The 27571-nt window shown below is 41.6% G+C and overlaps 1 protein-coding gene across 1 annotated transcript in view; it reads right to left on the reverse strand.

Moving 5' to 3' along the window:
- Positions 1 to 27050, reverse strand: part of KCNU1 (potassium calcium-activated channel subfamily U member 1) — an 81342-nt gene extending 54292 nt beyond the window's left edge. Inside the window, exons 1-15 of the mRNA XM_078850631.1 lie at positions 26880 to 27050; positions 24577 to 24702; positions 23379 to 23440; positions 18336 to 18426; positions 16663 to 16774; positions 15104 to 15179; positions 14661 to 14736; positions 13499 to 13669; positions 11742 to 11833; positions 9909 to 10019; positions 8153 to 8258; positions 7625 to 7707; positions 5586 to 5655; positions 4377 to 4532; positions 518 to 630 (exon numbers count right to left, since the gene is read on the reverse strand). Of these exons, the coding sequence (XP_078706757.1) occupies positions 518 to 630; positions 4377 to 4532; positions 5586 to 5655; positions 7625 to 7707; positions 8153 to 8258; positions 9909 to 10019; positions 11742 to 11833; positions 13499 to 13669; positions 14661 to 14736; positions 15104 to 15179; positions 16663 to 16774; positions 18336 to 18426; positions 23379 to 23440; positions 24577 to 24702; positions 26880 to 27050 (1616 nt within the window). The remainder of the gene's footprint in view (positions 1 to 517; positions 631 to 4376; positions 4533 to 5585; positions 5656 to 7624; positions 7708 to 8152; positions 8259 to 9908; positions 10020 to 11741; positions 11834 to 13498; positions 13670 to 14660; positions 14737 to 15103; positions 15180 to 16662; positions 16775 to 18335; positions 18427 to 23378; positions 23441 to 24576; positions 24703 to 26879) is intronic.
- Positions 27051 to 27571: the final 521 nt, after the last annotated feature.

Genomic DNA, 27571 nt, shown 5'->3' on the forward strand with positions numbered 1-27571 from the left:
TTCATCCAAAGGGGCTTGGGAATGGTTACTACATAGACAAGTTCTTGTTAAAAGAAATGGATCAGCAGCTTCTCTCATCACCTGTTTTCATGAATGCCAGTTCTGAATTCAACTGCGAGCAGCACAAGATCCAACTTAACAAAGCAGAACCTGGGGAAAGAAAACAGGCCTGAAGTGGATTGGTTAAACTGCATTAAGTCCCTGTGTGAATACTTTTATTCAGAATTAGAGTGTCTTTATTCAGTTGATCTTAATTCACTTTAGAAATGAATTGAGTGAAATCAAATTAAGGCCCGAATAGCTCGTCTACATAGGGAATTATTCCAGAATAGCTATTCCTGATTAATTCCATGGGTGATGTTCTGGTTCTGAAATAAGAGCTTCCAGCACATGAAATTAATCAGGAATAGTTAATTCGCTTTAAATTCACACCTTACCTTATTCTGGATTGACTTTCATGTGTAGACAAACCCTAAGAGGGAAGCAGGGAAGTAACACTGAATTCTGTTCTACCTACCGGCAAACATCTGGAAAAGTCATGTTCACAAAATCATTGGAGAGCCAGTCAGTCATCACTTTGTAGTCATTGCCTTCAAAAAGGTTCCTGTTCCACAGGCCTTTTCTCTTCACCTAAGACAAATAACCATGGACCAAATGTTGTTTTGCAAAAGCTAGTGTAACAATGGGCTGCCTCTGGCCACATGATTATATATTGGTGCAGCAACCCTGACAGTTACTAGAATGCAGTGGCACCCATTGGCTACTGCAGCAGCCACATAAGCAGCCCTTAGAATAATGAGCCAAGTTAAACCATAAGTGATCTGGACACTTCACACTAATACATCAATTGAGGCTGCCTGTTTAGCAGGACTGAAAATGGAGAAAGTCACATAATGACGAAAACATACAAAGGAGTCCCAGAGTCAGATAATTTTGAGCAAAATTTCCTTTACTTTGCAATAACAATTACTCTGTCTACCTATCTATTGTAAGGCTGATCTTCTCTTAAGAGTTGTAGTGATGTAAGTATCTTGGTTAGGTGTGTGATTTTTTGCTGGCATGGTTATATTGGTAAAAGCCATAGTGTAGGGGCAATTATACTGGTATAATCAGTATTGCTTATTTTGGTTCTTCAGTTGGAATAAGCTATACCAGTATAGGCTCTTTGAACCAGTATAACTGTGTCCATCCTAGGGGCATTGCTGCTTTAAATATATCACTATAGTTAAAATAGCAACATTTTCTAGTCCTTAGGCAAGTCCTTAGGGTTTTATACTGCCACCCATCATCATGGTATCTTAGTGCCTGCCATGAAAAACAATTAATGGAGCTGTTTGAAAATTCTCTGTTGAAAAGGTTTTGCTTTTGTTTTTAAATGGAAAATGGCTTTGTTGACAAAATGGAAATTTTGGCCAAAAAATGCCAATGGTCAAAGATTTTCAGGGTTTCATCAAACAAAAAAAAATGGGGGGGGGGGTTGTTTTTGTTTTTCTGGCAACCAGAAAAACAGAAATTTTGGTCAGAAACTAAACACCTGAAAAATTTTGCAGGAAAGAAAATTTCCTAACCAGCTCGAACAATTAATAATAGTTAACTAATATCTTGGGCAATGTATTCCGTGGTCATAATTACTGTTTGATAATGGACAGTTTCCTTATATCTAACCTGAATTCCATTGTCACTTGAAAAAATCACATATATGATTTTTTCTTGGAAGGAAAAGGCAAAAATAATTTTTAAAAGGTGACTAGTAGAAAAGATACCTGTATTACATCCAGGCGCCATGCACTTGACTTACTAGCTTATGTACATTCCATGTTGCTGAACACTAACAGAATTTATTTTATGTAGACTCCAGATTTTTAAGAGTGGCTACTAACTGTGAGTGCTTCTGTACCTGGGTGCTCGGTTAGAGAAACCTTGGGCCTGGTTTTGAGAAGTGCAGAGCACCAAAAATTCCATTGAAGAAAGTGGGAGTTGAAATGGCTCAGTACGGGGCCAGCCCTAAGCCAAATGGTGCCCCAGGCCAGGAGCGTCTTCGGCATCCACTCCTTCCATTTATTAATTTTTTGAATCCCTTATTTTTTATTGCATTTGTAGCTCATTTCACAACTTTGATGTGCAATTTAATGTGTTATATAAGGTGATAAATTTGAACACTAGACCTGTAACTTTGTGTTTTTTCATGCCATATATAAGCAAATAAAAAAAATGTTTCCTTAAGTATGCTGGTATAAGCACTTTTATATCAATACAGCAGCATCCATGCTAGAGATGTTGTATCTATTTAATGATACTGGGATAATTAAAGCTGAAGAACTAAAGCAGGCCACAGGACGACAATTCTATTTTGCAACATATGCTATCAGAATTTGGTTTTGTTCCACATTGTAACAAAACGAAAACCTTCTCAACGTTTTGTGAAATGGAATTGTGTCAAAACACCTGTTTTTAAATGCAAAGCATCAGGTTTTCAATGTGGGTCTCTCTTTTTCTCTGTTCAGCAGAGAACCCTGCACATCAGGAACCTTCTTGTTAAAAATTTTCTCAAAAATGCATACATTTCTTCAAAACATTTTGGCTTTGATAACACAGAATATTTTGATGAAAATATGTTCAGTCAAAAATCTTCCAACAAGTTTTAGGTCCAATTTTTGTATATGAATGAGACATGTATTTATTTCATATTCCATTCACTTAATCTGTATAAGCAAAACCTGTGAAGGAAAAGTATCAGAAGTCAGAAATGCTAGCATAATTCTCTTGCCACTGTTCTAAACCAGAATACAGGGAAATTCAATTAGCATAGAAGCCACTTATGGAAGGCATCTCAAATGGCCACTAGATGATAGTAAAAACATATCCATTGCAGCACAAGGAAACATGAGGCTTCTCCAGACAACTTAATGCCTGACAGTTATTTTTTTTTATTACATCTTCCAGCATTGGCTGTAAGAATTGAGAGCAATTTTGTGTACTGAAAAGTTAATACCTTACTTGTTGATTTTTCTTCAATCAGGACAGATCAAGAAAGGGAGAATATATTAGTATTTACTCTTTTGCAGAAGGACAGTACTTAAATCCTTTGCACACCTAAGCGCCAATTAAATTCTATTTGGAGGGTGTAAGTGCTTCAGTGGCCTTGTTCTGTCCCTATGTAAAGGCTGAATCTAAGGCTATGCCTACACTGTCCAGCAGCTCAGACTGTAGGGGTATGATTTGCAGTGTGCACCGAAGTGTTGCACCCTATCTCCCCCTTGTGGATGCTGCAGGCACAAACTAAAAGGTTTCAGAGTAGCAGCCGTGTTAGTCTGTATTCGCAAAAAGAAAAGGAGTACTTGTGGCACCTTAGAGACTAACCAATTTATTTGAGCATGAGCTTTCGTGAGCTACAGCTCAGCATCCGATGAAGTGAGCTGTAGCTCACGAAAGCTCATGCTCAAATAAATTGGTTAGTCTCTAAGGTGCCACAAGTACTCCTTTTCTTTTCACAAACTAAAAGACTCCTACTTCACATAAATGTAGTCCTGTTTACCTTTTAGTTCACACCCACAGTGTGCAATTGGAGGAGTTATACCAGAGTACTTTGGTGCACACTGCTTTTCATTCCCCTGTTGTCTGAACTGCAGGGCTGTGTAGACAAGGCCTAAGCCTTGGTCAACAGTTAAAACACATAAAACACACCTAAAACACATAGCTACAGTGCTCAGGGGTATGAAAAGTTCACACTCCTAAGCACCGTAGCTATGCTGATCCTAACACAGAGTGTAGACACAACTAGGTCAATGGAACAATACTCCCATCAACTTAGTTGCCTTCACTTGGAGAGGAGAATTACCTATAGCAATGGAAAAACCCCTTCCAACACTGCAGGAAGCTTTACTATGGCAAGACAGTGGAATAACTACAGGGTGTTTTTATAGCACTCATAGAGTAGACATAGCCTAACTCTGTAAGAATTAAACAAAGACAGGAAATTAATTTGCACAGAGCAATCCTAAACTGTGAGAAGCAGGGTATTAACTACACAGGATGGAAAAGCTACCCTGGGACTGACTCTCACCTTATTTACATCAATCAGTTCAAATCAGGAGTAATTCCACTGAAGTCAGCAAAGCTACATTGGTTTGAAAGGAGAATCAGAATCCATACCTTTAATCAGGCTGTAAAGCATTATTGCAAACCTGTGGTACTACATTCAAGTGTTAAATAAAAACAGCCTATTAGGTTATTTAGTCTCCCCTGCCAAATTAAGTCCCAGTTTGATCAAGATGAGACTGAAAATACCCAAGCTTCCACTAAAACAAGGAACACACGCTTGTCAGATAAGATCCTGTAATGGCCATTCACATTGTTTGGACAAGTGAAGGGCTTACCTTGGGACTCTTTTGCCTAATGAACAGGCTTCTTAGGAGTGTGGACAAGCCTGGAACCAAGCAACTCTGTGCTATGAAGCCTAGTTTTAGTTCAGCAAAACAGATGATGCTGTCTCCTCTCCTCCAGTCCCAGTTGGGGATGTTTGCCAGGTATACCTGTCTCAGGATATGATAGTGAATACAAGTGAGGGTCAAGACAGGCAGGTACATGATGTTCCTATAAAATAAAAACTGTCTTTTCTGTCTCCCTTTTTTGATTTTGAAAAAATAGTTACTGAAATTTTCAAAATAACAATATTCTAAAAATGTTCACAAAACCAGCAATGAAAATTGTGAACAGCTCTAGGCCAAAGTTTTTAAAAGGAGCTAGTGATTTTGGGTGCCACTTGGTTTAGGTGCCCTACTTGAAACACCTTAAAGGAGCTAAGCACTTTCTGAAAATCAGGCTGCTTTAAGAGGTCTCACATTGGCCACCAAAACACTGAGGAACCAAAAATCACTTTTTTTAAAAAATCCTGGCCTAGCTCCTACCGTTCTGAAATCTACCCCAGTAGGGATCCCACACCTTGGCATAGTGGATCAGACTACCTATCCTTCTAGTTTGATCACCCATATCTTGCTATGACCAATACTTGAAGCTTTGCTGGAAAGCAAAAATAAATCTCTGCCAGCTGAGCAATGCTTCTGATGGGGACAGCATACAATGCAGAGTTAAACACTAAACATATATTTTTAAAACAAAATAGAATAATGCCCCTGTGATGACACACAATGTGCATGAGAGAAGAAGATTCAGTTATTATCATTTAGTAACACAGAATCATCATAGAATATGAGGGTTGGAAGGAACCTCAGGAGATCATCTAGTCCAACCCCCTGCTCAAAGCAGGACCAATCCCCAACTAAATCATCCCAGCCAGGGCTTTGTCAAGCCTGACCTTAAAAACCTCAAAGGAAGGAGATTCCACCACCTCCCTAGGTAACCCATTCCAATGCTTCACCACCCTCCTAGTGAAAAAGTTTGTCCTAATATCCATTAATAGACACACTTGATGTGGTAGTAATGGAAGGAGCAAGATCTATGGGGTGAAAGCCTGGTCTTCTAGAAGTCAGTAGGAACTTAGCCATTAATTTTAGTGGGGCCAGTCTTTCACCCATGATGATCAGCACTAAAGGAATAAGATTAGACTGACAGAGCTACTGGGCTACCTTTTTATGAGACTGGATTATCTGTATAATGACTCTCGTCTTTGGATAGTGATTCTTGACAGACAGCGCCCTGCATGAAAAATATACCCATTGGTTAATGTGTCTTGTCTGGGTGAAATGCCCTCAGATTTCAAAGCCTTTACTGCAAAGCATAGCGAGAAGGGAATGGAGACCTGCCAGGGATACGGGATGTAGCAGCTGACCACAGCAGTGGAAGCAGTTGGACATTATGAAATCCAGAGCTGGATCCCATTGTTGTGGGGTGGGGACAACTGTGGGGGACCCTCCAGCGAAATGACAGTCACTTTCTGATTTTTGTGTGTGCAAAATTGTTATCTGAAAATAAAGTTCTATAATTCTGCAAAGGAATCATAGAATCATAGAATCATAGAATATCAGGGTTGGAAGGGACCTCACGAGGTCATCTAGTCCAACCCCCTGCTCAAAGCAGGACCAATCCCCAACTAAATCATCCCAGCCAGGGCTTTGTCAAGCCTGACCTTAAAAATATCTAAGGAAGGAGATTCCACCACCTCCCTATGGTGGAAACGCATTCCAGTGTTTCACCACCCTCCTAGTGAAAAAGTTTTTCCTAATATCCAACCTAAACCTCCCCCACTGCAACTTGAGACCATTACTCCTTGTCCTGTCCTCTTCTACCACTGAGAACAGTCTAGATCCATCCTCTTTGGAACCCCCTTTCAGGTAGTTGAAAGCAGCTATCAAATCCCCCCTCATTCTTCTCTTCCGCAGACTAAACAATCCCAGTTCCCTCAGCCTCTCCTCATAAGTCATGTGTTCTAGTCCCCTAATCATTTTTGTTGCCCTCCGCTGGACGTTTTCCAATTTTTCCACATCCTTCTTGTAGTGTGGGGCCCAAAACTGGACACAGTACTCCAGATGAGGCCTCACCAATGTTGAATAGAGGGGAACAATCACATCCCTCGATCTGCTGGCCATGCCCCTACGTATACATCCCAAAATGCCATTGGCCTTCTTGGCAACAAGGGCACGCTGTTGACTCATATCCAGCTTCTTGTCCACTGTAATCCCTAGGTCCTTTTCTGCAGAAATATTTCCAACCCCAGGCTTCCTCCCCACCCCTCTGTCTGGTGCTGGGAGAGAAGGTGGGCTTAGGGAGAACAATAATTTATAAAGTACTTTCCCATTGTGCCTCTCACACAAATGATGTTTTCCAAATGTAACAAATTGATACTCCAACTATCGCGGGGGAGGCACTTCACTCTCTATTGAAATGCAGCCACCTCTGGTGTGAACAATCATACCCAGAGGGGGTGCTGAGAGCCATTGAACAAAACTGCAAACCCTGTATATGATGAGAACCACTTCAAGGCAGGGGCTGCTACCACACTCCCAGCACCCATAGTTCCAGCACCCCTGATCATATCTGTATCCATTGAGAGCCACAAGGGGGATTCAAGGAGGCAGCAAGTATTCTATGATTTATTTGTATTGCAGTAGCACCTAGGAGCCCCAGTCATGGACCAGGACCCCACTGTGCCAGGCACTGTACAAACACAAAATGTAAACAATCATCTAGCTTGGAATTTGGGCTGGAACAGTACTTCTGTAATGATTCTGAAGAGGAGCAACACACCGATTGAACTACCAGCACCAGATAATACAGCATCTACATGCACTCTGGGAGTCTCAGATACAAGTACTGACTTAGCCTAACCATGCTTAGTGTGTGAGAGCTAATGCAATCACTGCTCAAGGTAGTCCACCTGAGAGTGCATGACTGTTTCCTCAGGATAAAGGCACCGTTCCCCTTGAGAGCTGCAACAGTGTTCATGAGGGTGAGAGTGCAAAAACATCGTCCACTGTGGGTTTTGGGAGGTTAGAGAGCTGTCCACCTTCTTGGTCCTCTTACACAAAAGGTGATGTTAGGGTTCTGCTTGCAGAGAAACTTGTGACAGTGTAAACACATTCTGCTCCTGCCTATGTCTGCTCATAGTGTTTGCAGGTGTTAACATCACCCAGACACAGAAAGAGAATGCTGGAGGATCTCACCCTACCTCATGATATTGGAAGTGTCTTCAACATAAGGGTCCGAAGAGCAAGTATCTGCTAGGATCAGACAAGCATCTGCAGATCCCATCTGTTTCTCAGGAGAGAAAAGCAGAGTCAGGGGTTTGATTCCACATGGAGTACAATAATCCTCTGTGCTTATCTGACTTATTGTCAAGAATCTCTACTTTCCAAAAAATGCTACATTTCTTAGAACCATTTTATATGCTTCTTTTAAGGCCAATTGGTCCCAATTCGGTTTTGTCATTTATTTTCATTTTCCTTCTTTCCAAGTTTTAATCCATTAAACTCAAACATTTAGGATTAGATTCTTGCATCCTTGCTGACACTGAGTTGCACCTTACTCTGCAAACTGTTTCACTGAAATACGTGGGAGTGCTTGAAGCAAGGTTCTAATCAATGCTAGTCGTGGCAGAATCTCACCATTTGGCTGGCTGGAGCTCATGGCTGGAGTCTGGATTTTCAAAACTGTGACTCCTGAAAAGAAAATGGTGGATGGAAAAAAGGGGTCTTACCACAACTCTCTTCAGATCTTTATAGTTCAGTGCAGAGCCATGGAAGAAAGTGGTATAGGCAGAATAGCATTTGAATACAATTTCCAGCTCCAGACTAGGAAGAGTTCTACACGATAAAAAATTCAGAACAGAAGGAAAATGCTGATCAGCCCCTAATAACAATGTTCTTGACTCCCCTGCCCCGCCCCAAATGTGTGTTTATGTGCCGTTTTAAAAATCTGCTTAAAAGGGACACTGGCAGACCAGCTAAGGCACATAATTTAGGTTTTACACAGCCTAAGTGTCATGGAATTTAAGGAAGTTCTATTCCACTCAAATGAGTGCAGCCACACTTTGCAGCATGGTGGTACTGCGTGAGAAGCAGAAAGCAAGACTTGCTAAGGCCCTGATCCTGTAATCTGCATCCAGGTGGAACCATGGATCCATTTCTTTCTTCCCTGTGGACTTCAGGTCACCTCCTTCCCTTAAAAACTCAGTTATTTTCCTCACTCATTTCCACACTGTCATTGACTATTACTCCAAATACAAGAGACGTGACCCAACCTTCCCTTGTAGAATAATAGATTTTAAGACCAGAAGGGAAGTTTAGATCATCTAGATCATCCTGTATAACACAAACCAGAGAATTTCACCCCATTACCTCTGTATTCAGCCCAATAATTTATGTTTGGCTAAGGCCAAGAAAGGCATCCAGTCTTGATTTGAAAACAAGGGATGAAAAATCCACCACTTCCCTTAGTAGTTTGTTCCAGTGGTTAATCACCCTCACTATAAAAAATTATGCCTCACTGGAATGTGTCTGGCTTTAAATTCCAGCCACTGGTTCTTATTATGCCTTTCTCCACTAGATTAAAGACCCCTTTAGTACACTGTATTTGCTCCCCATGAAGATATACGTACACTAATCTAACCATCTCTCAATCGTCTTTTTGATAAACTAAACAGATTGAGCTCTTTAAGTCTTTCACTATAAGGCATTTTTTCCAGCCCTCTAATAATTTTTGTGGGTTTTTTCCACACCTTGTTCGATTCTTCAACATCCCCCGCAAAATGTGGGTGCCAGAACGGCACGCATTACTCCAGCGCCAGTCCCATCAGTGCTCCAGAGACAAAATCACCTCCCCACTCCCACTCATTTTGCTCAGACTGTAAATGGGAATCCATTGTGAATCATGCAATACTTAATTTGCACGTGGCCAGCCAGAGAGAGATAAATATCTCCTCCCCCCGACAGACAGGAGTATATGGATCACCTTTTGGTGACCTGTCTTAACAGACCTAGAGAACATATTTTATTGTATATACATAACTCCTCACATATTTTCCATACAAACATGTCTATGATTATGATGAGCACTGTGACATAGGCTTTCACTACAGAAATTAAATGATATTCTCTGACAATAAGTAGATACCAGACCCTGTAACCCTTATTTTACCCCGTACCCTCTGCCAGATAGCTCCAAGAGATCCTTGGGTGGGTCATAGAGTCTCATATAGAGTGAGTCCAAAATGCAAGATACACTCAAAAAAGGAGAACATTTTTATTCTCATTAAACATTTAGCACAGAGAAGATTTTATCATAAAGCTTCCCAAGGTGGGAAGGTCTCATATGACTCTCTGCTCTTTCCTATTAATTAGTTATACAATGTGACTTCCCTTGCCCAAAGCCACCAGGCAATAAAAGTATCCTCTAGCTCCCCCAAACAGCTGTGCTTAGGAAGTGACTTTGAAATGTTTAGTGGGAATACTTACTCTCCCAGAAAGACAATCTCAGTGCAAACATCTCCTGTGTCCTGGACCAGGAAGTTTCTTAAGAAAGCTGTCACACTCTTCAGAGTGATATCACCGCAGACAACAATGTACCTACAGAAAGAACTCTCTGTCATGTCTGGAACCTGTAGAGTGCTTATTATAAGCATGACATTGTATGTAACAATTAATTAGCCACTAGATGTCTCTGTGTGCTAAACAGAGTTCCAAACAGAGTGTGGTCCTGGGTAAATATGACAACAAAGTTGGAACTCAAGTTGTGTGGAAGTCTTTTTGTTTGTATCTGTAGTTGTGATTATGATTCCATATATCATGATCCTGTAGGTTAGAAGGGTTATTTGGTAAACAAGGGGGAGATATAACCCTTTACAAGTATTCAAAAGGGGTAGACACCAAAGGGAAAACGTTTAGGAAAACATTTAGGGGGAGTTTGGGGGATACCGAAGAGAAGTTTAAGAGGTGACTTAATCAGAGTTTATAGGTGCCTACACAGGAACAAGATATCAGGTAGTAAAGGTTTTTTTTTAGTCACGTAGACAAAGGCATAACAAAATCCAAATAACTGGAAGTTGAAGCTTGACAATTCTGAAGTGGAAATAAGATTCAAATTTTTAACAGTGAGGGTAATTAATCATTGCAACAATTTACCAAAGGATATGGTGGACTCTAATCAATTCAAACCTTTAAATCAAGAAGAGATGTCTTTCTCAAAGAGATGATCTAGTTCAACCACAAGTTATGTGCTTGATGCAAGATTACTGGGTAAAATTCTATGCCATGCTGGAGGTTGGCATAGATGATTGCACTGGTCCCTTTTAGCATTAAAATCTCTCAGTCTATGAATGTATAACTAGGAGTGATGGGATAAAATTAAGCCAAAAACAATTCAGAATGAGTATCAGGGAGAAAATGCTACACGTGATTTCTTTAATACAGTGCGATATTCCCCCAAGGAAACAGTGGGAGCTCCATCACTTGAGTCAGTGAAAAATAGAGTTGGCTGACAAACAGGTCAAGGCAAATTAATGGACATATTTCCTTTTTATTTTTTAATTAAAAATAAAAAAAATCCAAACTCTGAAAAATGTTGACCTACTGACAGTCCCCCCTCCCCTTGTTTTTGTTGATAATTTAAATGCCAATAACATTTTTCATTGTAATTTGAAAAATTTCAACCAGTTTTACTGAAAAATAGAATGGACTAAGCACTGAAGAATATACTGGAACAATCCTGCTTTATTTGAAAGGGATGGGCTAATTGAAATGATAGGACTCATCTATCTGCAATTTATACTTCCTCTCCTCTAGGCTATTTCTACACTACAGCCTCTGTTGGCACAACTTACGGAGCTCAGGGGTGTGAATAAACCACCCCCGAGTGACACAAGTTACACTGACATAAGAACTTGTGGACACAGTGCTATGTTGGCAAGAGAGCTTCTCCCACCAACGTAGCTTCTTCCACTTGTGGAGGTGGGTTTTTTATGCCAACAGGCGAGCTCTCTCCCAACAGCATAGAGCATCTTCACCACGCACACTGCAGCAGTGAAGCTGTATCCGTACAGCGCTGTATGTATAGACATACCCTTAGAAACAAAACTCACCCTGAAGAGAGCTGTTGTTGACCAGATGTGTACTGAGATACTTTGGTGACGAGGGCCAAGATGGATGGGTAGAAAGACAGAAAGTTTCAGGCTTTGGCTCAAGTTATTTTGGGAAGATTCATATCACTCCTTATTTCCTCTGATCTAATCTGTAACCTAATTAGTAAGATGCTCTTTGTTTTGCAAAGGCAATATAAACAATCACACTTACTTTCTCCCTCTCACTACCTCATACGATTCTTGGTATTGTCGATTGCCACCAACGATATCCACAATTTCAGGGATAAAATTTGCAAACAAGACCTAAAGTGTCAAGAAATACAATACTGTTTAGAGCCATTTCCCATTGTCCAAGGGCAGTACTGGTTGCGTCCCCTTGCGGCTGAGTCTGGGGATTAGCTCTGTCCAGTCTGACCCCACTTCCTTTGGTCACTCACGCCATGACCCCTCTTACTCTCTAGCAGTTGCAGTGCTTCCACTTCATGGCTTGGCCCTCTGGCCAGATCACTGTACAGTTTTCCCATTCTTGGGTAATAAAAGTCTCACCAGACCAGCTGCCATTCCAGGCACTCTTCCAATTCAAGACTGTGCCACTTTCCCAGTGGCTAGAAAACCCGGCCCTCCCTTTGCAGCTTCCTTCTCCACCACCCCCTGGGTAAACTTTTCTGTCAGGCTCAGAATCCCAGGGCTTCTGCTCCCCCTGGGTTTCCTCCTTCTCTTCTCACTAGGTCCAGAGAGTGACTGTACAGCTCCCCACTGCAACCCCCTTCTGCTCTCTCTTCCTGGTTTTATACAAGCCCCCACCGACTGCTGCCCAGATGGGCTCCATCTTCAATTAGTGCTTGTCAGGGAAGTCTAAGTCTCCCCCTATGTGCAGCCTACTAAGTTAATTAGCCCTCTTCTGAGCCATGTTAACTCCTTCAGGTGTTGTGTGGAGTGAACACCCCCATCTTACCCACCCATGTTAAATTTCAGACCCTAAGTTGTGAGTCATTATAGAAGCTCCCAATAAGGCTTGATATTTCTATAGTCATCATGAAGACTGGGGGAATGCCCACTGGTTACATGTGGGATACAGGAATTGTCTTGCTGGTTTCAGGGGTCCATTTAGCTCAGTATCCTAGCTCTGGCAATGGCATGACTAGCTGCTACAAAGAGAAGTACAAGAAACCCTGCAGTAGGCAGTTATGAGAGGGGGCAGCTTCCACATGCCCCCACTATGCACCCCACACAGACACACACCCTCCAGATGCCTACTATACTGGTGGAAGGATGATCTAGAGGATAAGGTATATAACTGGGATTCAGATGACCTGTGTTCTAGTCCCACTTCACCCATAACCTCCCTATGTGACCTTGAGCAAATCACTTAACCTACCATTATGCCTCAATTCTTCATTTTTAAAATGGGAATAATAGTCCCTTACCTCATAGGTCTGTTGTAGGATTCAATTCATTAATGATTATGAGGTGATCAGATACAATAGTGATGAGTGACATATAAATAGATAAGATATTTTCCTAACTCTGATTAGTTCAAGCTTGTGTCCTGAAGCATGAGGATTAATATATTAAACACTTGCAATTTTTTTGCTATTAAAATCTGGGGTATCCTTTGTTAATAGATATGTATCCATCCCATTTTGAATCCTCCTAAGATCATGACCTCTATGATACCTTGTAGCAGTAAGTTCTACTGACTGTTCATTGTTAGAAAAAAATATTTATTTTTAGCCATTTTATATTTGCCACATTTGGAGTTCATTGAATGTCCCCTGGTTCTTGTGCAGTGAGAAAGGCAAGTGAATGCAGTTCCCTGATCTACTGCTAGTCCCCTGCCAACATCTATCACAGTAGAAATGCTGGACCCTGAGCTTTTGTGTCAGCATTCAAATCAACTAACATCTTGTCATTGCATTAAACTCCAGGGAAGTGGCCACTTGTGAAAAGGAGATAATGGTTTCTTACCAAACCACCGATGATGAAAAAAATCATGAAAATACGACCCAAGGACGTTTTAGTTACAACATCTCCAAAGCCAACTGTGGACATGGTCACCATTGTCAAGTATAAACAGTCAAAATAGCTCAGGGACTGGGAATTTTGATGGTGGACCCAAGGATCTCCACTGTTCTCCACCTGCCAGAATTATAAAAGGGTAGGAAATGGTTTGAATACAAGATTTTGGTTCAGGTCCATCTCTAATTAATGAGTGTGTCATGGATACATTTCAGCCCAATCTGAAAGAGTCAATGCTTCTTGGAAAGATTTGGTTGAGTGGCAAATCTTGCTGCTGTCTCTCTCTCTTTATTTTCCCATGAATGAAACAAGCATTTTCGTTGCTATAGACTCTGCTGCTTATTTCCTAGCAAGAGTTATAATAATCCTTTGCCATTGATATCCCAGTTGGATGAGTTGCCTCCTGCCTGTTCCAATATATAAATATATAATAGGGCTTACCTCCCTCACTTTCATCTGCTCCGTGAGCTAGGGTTGGGGAAGCTCTTTGCCAGAAAGAACATAAATGAAATTTGCCCTGTTGTAGCTACATCCACATAGCTAAACCCATGTAACGCCCTGATGCAGACATGCGACAGCAGTGCAAAATGGGGCTTGCCCCAGTGCAGATTAATCTGGGAACACACCCAAGCAAGTTGTGTTGGTATAAATTCTGCTTTGCTCAGGTACAACACATCTGCATTAGGGATTTGTGCTGATGTCTAAAGGTCTCCTACTCCTTTGGGAGACTAATTTCTGAATCTACCTCACCCTTGTCCCCTGCCAAGGCACAGCTTGTCACTGTGCAGCTAAGAAGAAACTGCTTCCCTGTTTGTTCTATATTCCATTAACGTTGCTACCATCATTTGGGGAGGCGGTGTTTCTACCCTTCCACTGATGTAGGCTGTCTACCCTGTGGGGTTATGCTGGCATAGATATGGCTTTGTAGCTATGCTGGTACAATTTCTGTAGTATAGACATACCCTTACAGTGGTCTTTCATACCAATAGCTACTCCTGTCCCATCTCTTCCCAGTAAAAGTCTACATTTCCCCAGCAAAATATACACAAAGAATATGCCTTAGCACTGTTTTATGGTTATCCAGGAAGGATGTGGAACTAACTGTACATACCAAGTGAATAAATCCTGCAGCTGTGAGCCAGGTGCTGAGAACTGCAGCTAACAATCTGGACAGCTTGATTGAATTACTGAGGACAGGAGGGGGAAAAGCTCATTAAAGACGTTGCATAAGTTATGTTAATATTTCAACCACCTGCATGACTCCATCTGCCTACTGCACCCAGCCTCTTGCAAGAGACCTCCAACTGGGCATATTATTTTTGATTTTCCTTCTTAATAGATCAGCCGGAGCCACAAGTTGGATAAGGAATAGTTTGCACAGTTCAGATTCAGGGTCAGAGGCCGGATGCAATATACAGATCCACATGAAAAACTGGATCAGAATTTTCCAGCAGTGTATTGCACTTACTTTCTCCATTTCCTAAACCAGCCAAAATACAGGAGCCAGGAGATAATGATAAATGACAGACATCACTTGACCAGACTTTGATTTACCTAGTCCTAGTGATCCTGAGAAACTGCAATATTTTGGGAAGTTCTAACAATCTGAGTGCTCGCAAGAACCGCAAACCTGCAGGAAAACAGCAAAGGAAGAGGACAGAGAAAAGCAATGTCTAGCAACAAGACCACATCTCTGTGTGTGCATGCGTGCGCACCATGTGTGTGTGTGCGCGCAAGTGCAAACACATATGCAAACTTCTGTTTTTATCTGTAGCCAATGTCACATCAAACTTGGCTCCAGGACCATGCACCTCTTGAGTTCAACTGAAGCCCTCAAGATAGGGCTTGTATTATACAAAAATATAAGGCCTGAAGTTCCCATATCTGTATCTATAAATCCATGGTACATCCACACCTTGAATACTGCATGAAGTTCCAGTTGCCCCATCTCAAAAAACATACATTAGAAATGGAAAAGGTCCAGAGAAGGGCAACAAAAATGTTTAAGGGCATGGAACAGCTTCCGTATGAGGAGAGGTTAAAAAGACTGGGACTGTTCAGCTCAGAAAAGAGACAGTGGAGGGGGGATAGGACAGAGGACCTATAAAATCATGAATGGTGTGAAAAAAAGTGACTAAGGAAATGTTATTTACCCCTTTACCTAGCACAAAAACTAAGGGTCACCTAATGAAATTAATAGGCAGCAGGTTTAAAACAAACAAAATTAAAGTACTTCTTCACACAACACACAGTCAACCTGTGGAACTCATTGCCAGGGGATGTTGTGAAGGCCAAAAGTTTATCCTGGTTCAAAAAAGAACTAGGTATGTTCATGGAGGATAGGTCTATCAATGGCTATTAGTCAAGATTGTTAGGGATGCAACCCTATGCTCTGGGTGTCTATAAACCTTCAATCTCAAAAGTAGGTGGTAGGATGTATTCCTGGAGGTTTCATCACATGACATAATCTTTAATTAAAGATTTATCTTTAATTCCTTGAGATTCCAGGACAATCCTGGAGGGTTGGCAACCCTACAAAGGGAGGACTGGTTGGCAGAGGGTTTATCACTCGATAAATTACCCTGGTCTGTTCATTCCCTCTGACACACCTGGCATTGGCCACCGTCAGACAGCAGGTTATCGGGTTAGTTGGACCATTGGACTGACCGAGTATGGCTGTTCTTATATTCTTATGTATTGTGAGGGCCTAAGTGAGATGTAAATGAGGCCCAGGCCTTGAGGTTTTCACCACAGAATGGGTATGGAAGTCAGTCCATAGTGGAAGCACTGTACTCTCCCATTTGAATGCCTCATGGGAGAAGCACCACATCCAAAGATGCAGATGGACATGGTATTAAAAGCTAGACAGACAGATAAACCTGGCTGAAGCAGAACTTAAGTGGTGCATAGGCTTCTGCCAATTCTCTTCATGGAGGCGGTAGGGCTGCGGTTACCCTTAGGGCCTAATTCTGCCCCCACTCACACAAGAGCAGTTTCCATAGTGCAGGAAACTCAAGATAAGGAGATACCTTCACCTCTGCGAAGTAAAATAATCCTGAGAACAAGACGTGAAATAACAATGATGGGGAACTAAATCTCCAAGTCCTACTTACCAAGACAGTTCCTCTTTAAATAGTAGGAAACACAAACTGGAGGGATGGTGAAAAAATCCACAATGGAGTTGAGCTCGAGCCAGAAACTCAGCTTGTTGTTTGCTGCCATGAACTACAGAAAACAGGCAAAGTCAAAGAGCATGAGGACAGCGTGAGACTGAAGCACATCAGAGCAGAAAGAAAGAGACTGGTTAGTAAGCCCAGGAGGAGGCTTCTTTTGCCGAATGCAGCTAGTTCCGCTCTCAGTCTCTCTCTCTTCACCCTGTAGGCACCCAATGAACATTTCCCAGTTTGTTTTAAAATAGGGTAGCTTGGGGAAAATTACTCCCTAGTGTAGCTGAACTGCACTGACTTCAGTGGAGAATGGAATTACAACAGGAGGCTTTGATCCACCATCTCACAGTCATAGTGATGAATTCTCTATCTCCACTGACAACTAGTTACCCATCTTTTTTTCCTCATGGTATCTAAGTGCCGATGACACTGAACTAGAAAATTCAATGGTTGGCAAAACCCACAGCCATCATTACCCAAATCTGTCATAAGGAAAAGCCTATTTTCTAAAGACTTTGCCAGAGTTCTAATGCCAAAAACTAAAACAAAAGGGCATTTCACCTCAGTGCAGCCAATGGTATCTTAAAAAATGCACACTATGACCACTCCATGAAAGGGAGAATGGAGGTGAAATCTAGCTAATTGACTAGATGGTTTGAGGATTAGGGGTGAGGAACACATTGTTCACAGTGGGAGCTGCAAAAGGTCTTAACAATTTATCAGGCTGAGGAAAAAGACAGATTAAAAAGCAGAAAATTCTTATTAGGCTTGGTAACACTTGTACCAGAGCTAAGCTAAGGCAGTCAGATCTTATGCTTCAGAGCACAGACATTGCTGTCAGGGTAGGAAGGAACTTTCCCTTAATGTACCAGACTGACTGTTCATTAAGAAATTATTCACTTTTATCTGAAACATCAGGTTTTGCTCACTGCCATCAATGGTCGGAACCAGTATGGCAAATCCTATGTTCCTAATTGGCAGCAACATGGTTCATAAAGGGGATACATCTATCTTAGCACTGATATGGCCCCTTCCCAACACCATGGTATCCAAGCCTCACAAACTCTAATGACGCTTGGTCTGCAGCACCCATGGAGGTAGGGAAGTATTTTTAGCCTCATCTACAGAGAAGTGAAATGACTTGCCTAAGCTCACTGAGGGAGTCTCTGGCAAAGTTGGGAATTGAACCCAGATCCTGAGACCCAGTACAGTAACATAATAGTTAGAGCATCATTCCACCATAGTTGTTAACTCTGGGGAGAGATTCTGATAACCTTGCTCATGGCAAATAACATCTTACTTCACTATTGGGGTTAGTGTGGAGTAATGTCCTATACAATGTGATGAAAAACCTAGCCCTTTGTAATGATGCCCTGGTATTAGGATGTATTCCCTCTTGCTATCAGAAATGTCCAGTCTCTCTTACATATTGGAATTTGAGACAAGATTCTGATCTCATGCCAGTTCCATACTAGTGTAATCCCATTGATTTCAGTTGAGTTAATTCCTGCTTCATATTGTGGTGAGAAGAGAAATATTCCTATCATGTACCTTCATGCTGTTAAAATAATACGTACTTGGAAATAATTTAACTCAGATTGATTGTAAAGTGCCCTTACCCGTAATCCAAAATAGAAGAGGAAGAATGCATTGAAGCTCATATCTACAGCAAGGGTGGTGTCTGCGAAGGACTGGTAGTGCTCTATGGGGCTAAGGGAGGAAAAGTCATCATCATTTGCATTGACATTGCCCTTTTCATGCAAAAACCTCCAAACGCTTGACTAACTAATTTATTAAACTCTTGCAAAATGCCTATGAATTAGGGATTATTCCTCCATATTTTTGATGATTCACAGCCTGATCCAAAGCATATTAAAGTCAATGGGAGTCTTTCCATTCACCTCAGTGGGCTTTGGATCAGACCCAAAATGAGACACAGGGGGATTAAGTGATTTGCCCAAGTTCACACATGAAATCAGTAGCAGAGCTGGGAATGGGACTCAAAATTCTGAGTCCCCTATTCTAATCCGTACTCCTCTGTTCTGTAGTGCCACCAGATAAGAGAGGCACTGGCAGAGTCTAACACAAACAAAGTTGAAATGCGTATGTACCTGTATGATGTCATCGTTCCATTTACACATTTAGGTCCTGATCCAACAGCCATTATAGCCAATACAGAAACTTGCAATGGACATTGATCTGGCTTTTATTTTGATTGTGGAATTTTCCCAAACCATAGGTTAAGAACACACCAAATAATTTAAATCTCTGCTTTCTCAGTGTATTAGGATGTGTAAACTAATATCAAGAAGGGAAGAAGGAGGATCCTGGGAACTACAGGCCAGTCAGCCTCACCTCAGTCCCTGGAAAAATAATGGAGCAGGTCCTCAAAGAATCAATCCTGCAGCACTTGCATGAGAGGAAAGTGATCAGGAACAGCCAGCATGGATTCACCAAGGGAAGGTCATGCCTGACTAATCTAATCGCCTTTTATGATGAGATTACTGGTTCTGTGGATGAAGGGAAAGCAGTGGATGTATTGTTTCTAGACTTTAGCAAAGCTTTTGACACGGTCTCCCACAGTATTCTTGTCAGCAAGTTAAGGAAGTATGGGCTGGATGAATGCACTATAAGGTGGGTAGAAAGCTGGCTAGATTGTCGGGCTCAACGGGTAGTGATCAATGGCTCCATGTCTAGTTGGCAGCCGGTGTCAAGTGGAGTGCCCCAGGGGTCGGTCCTGGGGCCGGTTTTGTTCAATATCTTCATAAATGATCTGGAGGATGGTGTGGATTGCACTCTCAGCAAATTTGTGGATGATACTAAACTGGGAGGAGTGGTAGATACGCTGGAGGGGAGGGATAGGATACAGAAGGACCTAGACAAATTGGAGGATTGGGCCAAAAGAAATCTGATGAGGTTCAATAAGGATAAGTGCAGGGTCCTGCACTTAGGACGGAAGAACCCAATGCACAGCTACAGACTAGGGACCGAATGGCTAGGCAGCAGTTCTGCGGAAAAGGACCTAGAGGTGACAGTGGACGAGAAGCTGGATATGAGTCAGCAGTGTGCCCTTGTTGCCAAGAAGGCCAATGGCATTTTGGGATGTATAAGTAGGGGCATAGCGAGCAGATCGAGGGACGTGATCGTTCCCCTCTATTCGACGTTGGTGAGGCCTCATCTGGAGTACTGTGTCCAGTTTTGGGCCCCACACTACAAGAAGGATGTGGATAAATTGGAGAGAGTCCAGCGAAGGGCAACAAAAATGATTAGGGGCCTGGAACACATGAGTTATGAGGAGAGGCTGAGGGAGCTGGGATTGTTTAGCCTGCAGAAGAGAAGAATGAGGGGGGATTTGATAGCTGCTTTCAACTACCTGAAAGGGGGTTCCAAAGAGGATGGCTCTAGACTGTTCTCAATGGTAGCAGATGACAGAACGAGGAGTAATGGTCTCAAGTTGCAGTGGGGGAGGTTTAGATTGGATATTAGGAAAAACTTTTTCACTAAGAGGGTGGTGAAATACTGGAATGCGTTACCTAGGGAGGTGGTAGAATCTCCTTCCTTAGAGGTTTTTAAGGTCAGGCTTGACAAAGCCCTGGCTGGGATGATTTAACTGGGAATTGGTCCTGCTTCGAGCAGGGGGTTGGACTAGATGACCTTCTGGGGTCCCTTCCAACCCTGATATTCTATGATTCTATGATTCTATGATTCTATGATCAGGTTTGCATTAAGATGAGTGAGTTAGATTAAATTGTTTTTTGAATCAGGCAAGTTTATCGGACATGTATTTATATAGCATTTTATTAGACACTTATCTGTAGGGTATGTCTACACTGCAAGCAAAGGTGTGACTGTGTCCTGAGCAGGCAACATGTGCTAGCTTTAATCTAGCTAGTGCAGATAACAGGAGTCGTGAAGACATAAAAGCACAGGCTTCAGTGCAGGCTTGCTACCCTGGCTCCTCGACGGACTTAAATTCAGGCAGCTAGCCTGGGCTGAAGCCTGAACTGCCAGTTGTTACCCACCCTAACTAGCTTAAAGCTAGCCAGGGGTATGCCTATGCATGATACAATCACACCTTCACATGCAGTATAGACATGCTCCTAGCGTGACATCATAGCCCCACTGAAGTCAATGGCAAAGCTGCCATTGACTTCATTGGACCCAGGATTTCACCCTGAGTAAGCACTAGATTCTCACACCTGCTATCTCTGGCATGCCGTCTATGCCAGAGTTGGCTGTGAGGGCTGCCTTAGGAGCTTGCTGTGCACCAGTTGAAGACTCTTACATGTTGGGGGCATTCTTAGCTGGAGAGATCTGGTCAGCTAACCTGGCCTTATAGGTTAACCAGTGTAAAAACTTAGTTTACTTTCTAGCATGTCATCCTACTCATGGAGAGACTAGGATATAAATAAGAGTATGTACTTGTATGTGTCTTGTAAAGAAACTCTTTTCCCTCTGTAGCTACTCCTAACGGTTTGGCAGGTTTATGATGTCTTGGGATTAAACACAATATTGGATTGCACTTGATGTATAATTCTGCTTCTGAGGTTTACCCTTGCTATTTGAACACACTTCAGTTTGTTCCAAAACTTTTATATTTTATTTATTTTGTTTTAACATTCCAATTTATTTTCTGAGTGTTGCGCAACAATCTAAATAAAGTGTTGAGAAAATAAACACCACTGTGGCATATTAAATTGATCACAAGGCTTTACATACTAAAATATTTTTTACCCCTGAGCACTTCCTGTGAGATATATGTATTTGGGTTTGCCACAGTATGTTTCCTACTCAGTCTAGTTACATATTTTATTTCTGTCAAATTGTTTACAAAGGCCAGATTTTCAAAAAAGACTTCAACTCCCATTTGGGCACCAAAATAAGAGGCCAGATTTTCAAAAGAGCTCAGGATATTGGGTCCTGAGCTCTGTTGAAAATCTGGCCGTAAGTGTCAGAATGTGAGCTACTGAGTGCTGAGTTCTTTTAAAAATCTGGCCCCAATTGTGGGTGTTGAGCACATGGAGATCTGCCCCTAAGATCGTTTGGAAAATAAAAAAATGTAGCTCCACCAGGGGAAAGGAAAAAAGAATTCAGTTTAAGGAAATTTGAGCAGAAGAATGTTCATGGGATGTTTTCCTTTCCTGGTTATATTATCTAATTCAGTGAGTGTATTTATACTGCAATTACAGTGTAATTACATTTTAGTTACGCTTTCTTGCGCCTATAATCATTACTAAATTTGCAAAATTGGAAGTTTAACTATATGACTGAGTGAGTGATTATAGTGTGAATACAATATAATGAATGTTCCTAAAAGCTAAAAATCCACATATTAAAGAGATGATAAAATGTAAGTCTGTAATGTAGTTAACTTCTGGTGACATGAATAAGTGGTAATTAGTTATTGTAACTACAGTGTAACTACAATGTAATTACAAACATTTAATTTTAAAATATAGCCCATTTTCTTTCTCCTTTGCCCAGGAACATCAAGAGCTCTTTTCACTTGTCATTTCATTTTTTCCATTCAGACAGATTAAATTACTGCTCTCTGTTGTGTGTGTCGTCTTTAGAAGAATAACCTTCTCATTGGTCAGTTTCAATGAGATAACTCAAAGAGGATATTATCACTACCTCACTTTTTAGACCAGAGCATGTCACAAAGAACACAATTGCATTTCTATACTGTCATGTCCTCAGAACAGCAACTGTATGTAAACATAGTCCCTTCTTTCTCAACATCAGATCTGTTGATTTTATGGACACAGATGGGATTCACTCTTGTTAGCAATTCCAATCAAATGCAGCTGTGCAGGAACTAGATGGATTCTATTCTGCCTCATGCATCATCAGGAGAATCATCAGCTATCTTCTTTATTGATGTGGATGATGTGAGAAGCAGCTGGATTTTGTCAGCTTGATATTATTTGATTTTGCTGCACCAGCAGTTGGGAAAAAAAAGATCATTTAACTCTTAATCGGACCCAACTCGATTTGGAGTTTGCTATAAGAGAATCTATTGTCTATCTAGTTATTTATATGCCCCCTCATCACCTTAGTATCTGAGCACTTCACAGGTGTTAATGAATTTATTCTTACAACAACCCTGTGAGGCAGGGAAATATCACTATCCCTGTTTTGCAGCAAGGGAACTAAGGCAGAGAGAGTTTCAGGCTCAGAGGTTAAAAAAGATGCTCAGTCCCCAGAAATGCGGTCAGATGATCAGAAGTGATTTCCAGAAGCCCAGGTGGGAGCTCTAGGTTGCTGAGCACCTTCCTTTGGAGAATCTGGCCCCTTTATTTAGGTGGGAATGGATTTGAAAATCTGGCCCTAAGTGACTCAGCAAAGGCCACAAAGGGAGTCTTTGGCAGACTTGGCAACTGAACCCAGAACTCCTGGGTCCCATTTTTGGGTTTTAACAATAAGGCCACTTCCTCCTTAAAATAAAGCTGTCATTTCCAAATGAGCCTAAGGGAGTTAGACACCCAACTCCCATTGAAATTCAACAGGAGCTGGCTATGCAACTCTCTTAGGCTCCTTTTGCCTGTGTTTGTAGCCACAAGACCACCCTTTAAGAACATATATCATTTTGGGCTTCTATAGCTTGTTCCCATGCATAAGGAAGCAATAAAATTTTGGATAAATGCCTAGATTCTACTTACAAGTCACAGTTGATAAAGTAAATGATGAGGGATCCAATACTCAGTAGTAACACCAGTATCACCTAAAAACATAGGCATCAAGCATGAGATATCATGTTACTTGCCTGTCTGAAACTGACACAGATTCCAAAAATACATCTAGAACATCTCCTGTGGCATTTATCTGTGACCTTGGGGAGAAAGTAGGATACAAATAATCAGCTATCTGAGCTCTGTGACAAAGGTGGGAAATGGGTTTTAATTTGGATTAGTCACAACAGATACTCAGATGTTGTTAATCGACATAGCTGCTAAAGGCTAATGTATTATGCCAATTTACCAATATCTAATATGCAGAGGAAGGTCAGATAAGTAAGGCAATAAGTTCTGATGACAAGTGGCAGTAATTTGACTCAGGACTTGGGGAAATGAAGGGTGACTGTTGATGGATCTTCTTCCCAGTACTATATGATCCAGGTTTGTGACTGATTTTGTCTAGTTCATAATGTTTATTTAACTGAGATTGTAAGCTTCCTGGGAAGGAGATGTGTTTTATTTTATGTTTATGCAAAGCAGTACGCACATCTACACAGCACTCTGCACTAAAGTTCCAGGTACATCTGGGGATCTGTGAACATTAAAAACTGGGTAGATGCCAGTTTCTCTGTGTATTAATTCAGAATAACTTTTAGACCACCTCATTTACAGACATTTCTACTGCAGTCATCATCATCTGCATCAGTGAACAGAGAACATTACCCTTTGAAAGATTTTTGATGGAAGGAGAAGGTACTTTCAGTCTAGTGGAGTGACATTAAATAAATAAATAAATTGACATCATAGTTGGCCCCTGTATTGGCAGTCTCAGTTAAGGGGGCAAGCACCCAATGAGTCATGAGGACTCAGTCCCTTTGATTGTCCACAAGATAGAGTGACTGTGCAACCTGACCCAGCAATCTGCCTCCATCCTGACCTGGAGTGACCCAGGGGTTGTGAATATCTACCATTTCATTTTGCGTTCCTTCTGCTTAGGGAGACTTTTCAGATTCCCCTCCCAGCCCAGTCATGTCTCGTTAGAGGAACAGGGTGAATTGTTGTGTGTGGTTTGCTGGAGCACCCCCAGTGGGTTTTCACTTTGCTACAAGAGTCTCAGAAGACCTGTTCGACAACCCTTATCATCCCTAGCAGGGGATGAAACCCTGCCAACCAATCCACTTACCAGCACGCGCCCAATACATGTTTGAGCTGACAGCATCATCTCCACTGACTCCAGGAAAGCTCCTTTCCAGCGAATTGAAATTTGCCTTATTTTGGGCAGCCACTGAGCACGCTGTTTGTGTTCCCCCTAAGAGCAACACAAATAGTTTGGGACCCTAGGAAGTGCCAGAGTTTACACGGCTTCCTAGGATAGTGAAAGCCACTGAATGGGGTCCTGCTACATGCATCTAATACAATACTATAGCCAGACTAGAAAGAAAACCTATATGGTTCCTAGTCTGCAGCTCTCCCAGGTGAGCTAGCAGGAAGAATTCCCTTGGATGAGCTGGCAGGAGCTGTGTTGAGCTTCACGTTGCTAGAGGTCATTCTGGATAGACTCCCACCGTCACATCACAACAGCATCAAGGTTAATTTCTCCTCTGCCACATGGTAGTCACATGACTGCATAGTCAATTTATAACAGTTTGGAGTCTAATGAAAACAAATTATCAGAAGAAAATCAACTTCCCCAAACCAGCCCCACAACACACAAACCCAAACCCACAAATATTCACCTGAGTGCAAACACACAGCACACATACACACCCACAAATACTCATATGCGCACACACTATTTTGAAAAGAAAGCAGTGAAAGTATTTTTCCTGCAAACAGCTATGTAGCTTTATCACCATCAATAAGCCGTATAACTGTACAACTTAAATGTGAGTTAAACAGTATTCGAGAGTAATCAAACCTCATGATTCAAGATATCAGTTGACTGCCTGCAGGGAATGGAAAAGACATTTTACTCCTATGAATAGCAAGCACTGTGCATTTGACCATATCCATTATGTTAGGTTTGCTTGCCTTTCTGTTTGGGTCACTGTTTGGGATAGGGTACAGGACTGCCTGGACCAGTGGCCTGTCTGAGGATGGAGTATTTTATGCTGTCATGGATGACGTATGTCAACAACCCTTACGTTATGGCCCTTTGTAACCTTGGACTGGAGGAAACTGTCAAATTCACCCTGGTGCAAACCAGCACATCTTCTGCGGGGTTTGTGAGATGTCTCTCCTGCTTGCACCAGGAATGAATTCAACCTATGAACTTTGGATCATTTAAACATTGCTCTCACGGATGCCTTGGAATATCCCAGCTCTGGGTTGTTGTTTTAATGTGACCTGCAGGATTCACCCCTTTGTTTTTCCCTTATATGTGACATGACCAACTTGACCCACGACTGGGGCTTTCATTGTCCTTGCAGCATCAGCTAACTGTGATTAGTTTGTCCCTTTTGCAGGCTTCTTTCTTGTCCTATAGGTATGGCTATTAATTAATAGAACATATACCCCAATGCAGATTTATTCTGTTACTAGAAAACTGGGAGCATCTCCTCCCACCACAATAGTCAGACACCTGCATTTTAGGTCTGATTGTCTATTCGTTTCCTTTCCCTTATCACCTATTTTTGGAGCTTCTGTTGTCTGTGCATTACAGAAGATATGCTGACCCCAGCGTCTTTTACACTCAGAGTTTCTCAGGCTCTAGCATCAGTAGGAAGCCAACACTAAACCCCACATCTGCTCTAGTAGCCAAAAAGACACCAGATAATCAGACATTATTTTAACTCTTTGGCAAACAGTGATACCATCTGGCTTGCCAGCACCACAGGTGTTTCTTTCATTTTCTGCCCATGCAATCCAGATGGGTTGATGTCAAATCCTCTCTTCTAAATGATAGAATGATGTGGCACGTCCCAATGGTGGGAGATAGCATAGTATGACATAAGTAAGAAGTTATAGAGTCATTTGAAATCATGTAGTTAAGCAACCTGGGTATGTAACATGAACACAAGCATCTTAAGATTCATTCATTATACACGTTAATGCATTTTATGGGCAACTGTGCTAGTGTAATTGAGAGGGATTGGGGCTGGGTTTTCCAAAGGGAGTTAAGAGCCCAAACCCCTCCGAAATTCAATAGGCATTAGACACCTAATTTCTCTTAAGTCCTTTGACTTAAAGCTGACCTCGTGTGCACACGTGTGTGAGAGAAACAGATTGGCTGTGTATATCTCTCAGTCTAATAATCAAGTAAAATCCAGAATCTTTCATGCCAAATGGCCAAATTTTCCCTGGACACATGCTCTGCTCAGTACAACACAGCAGAAGATCTAGTCAGAGAAAGATTCTAAGGGGCATAATTCTAAGAATTCTAAGTTCTTTTGTAGCCAAATTTAAAAGGCCCAAGACTTCCAAAAATGTAGATTTTCCCATGTCAGCACCCAAACATGCACTACTTCAAGAAGACTTTGTATTTACCTTTGTGCTGAGAATGCACTTTGAGATGAACCTGTAAACATATTTGGCTACCCTGGAAGCTACTATGAGGAACAGGCCTCCTAAGAAAATTGACAAAGAGGAGAGGATAAAAGCCAACTGCATGTATTTTTCACAGAAGGTTCTGTTCTCAGGCAGGTTAGTAGGAGTCATTTCCCTCTGCCTGCTTCTTTCTCAGCTTCCTCCACTGCTCAGCTGTGACATTCTAAGACACACTATGCTTTTGTAGTATCATTGTGACATCATTATCAACATGCAGCAGTGTGATGTCACCGCTGTTACAGAAAGAGAAGAGGTGCAGATGCAAAAAGATGTATCTGGATCCAGGGCTTTTTAAATTTGGGCCATCTCTTATTATTAGGGATACCAGTGTATTTTTCTTTTCAGTCATAACACATTGTATTACTGTTAACTTCATAAATAACCACTAGCTTTTTCACTAGTGGTTATTTATTTATTTCACTAGTGGTTATTTATTTCACTGAAAACCTTTCAAACAATTCTACTCTCAAACTCTGATCTTCTTAATAAATATTAGTACAGAGAGAAAATATGGTTCTGGGATTAAAGAACTAGACTGGATCTCAGTAAATCAGGGTTCAATTGCTGGCTCTTGCACAGTATAAAAAAAGAGGCATCTCACTTGGTCTCTCTGAGCCTCAGTTTCCGATCTG

Source organism: Lepidochelys kempii, chromosome 26 (assembly GCF_965140285.1).
Source record: "Lepidochelys kempii isolate rLepKem1 chromosome 26, rLepKem1.hap1, whole genome shotgun sequence".
Taxonomy (NCBI): Eukaryota; Metazoa; Chordata; order Testudines; family Cheloniidae; genus Lepidochelys; species Lepidochelys kempii.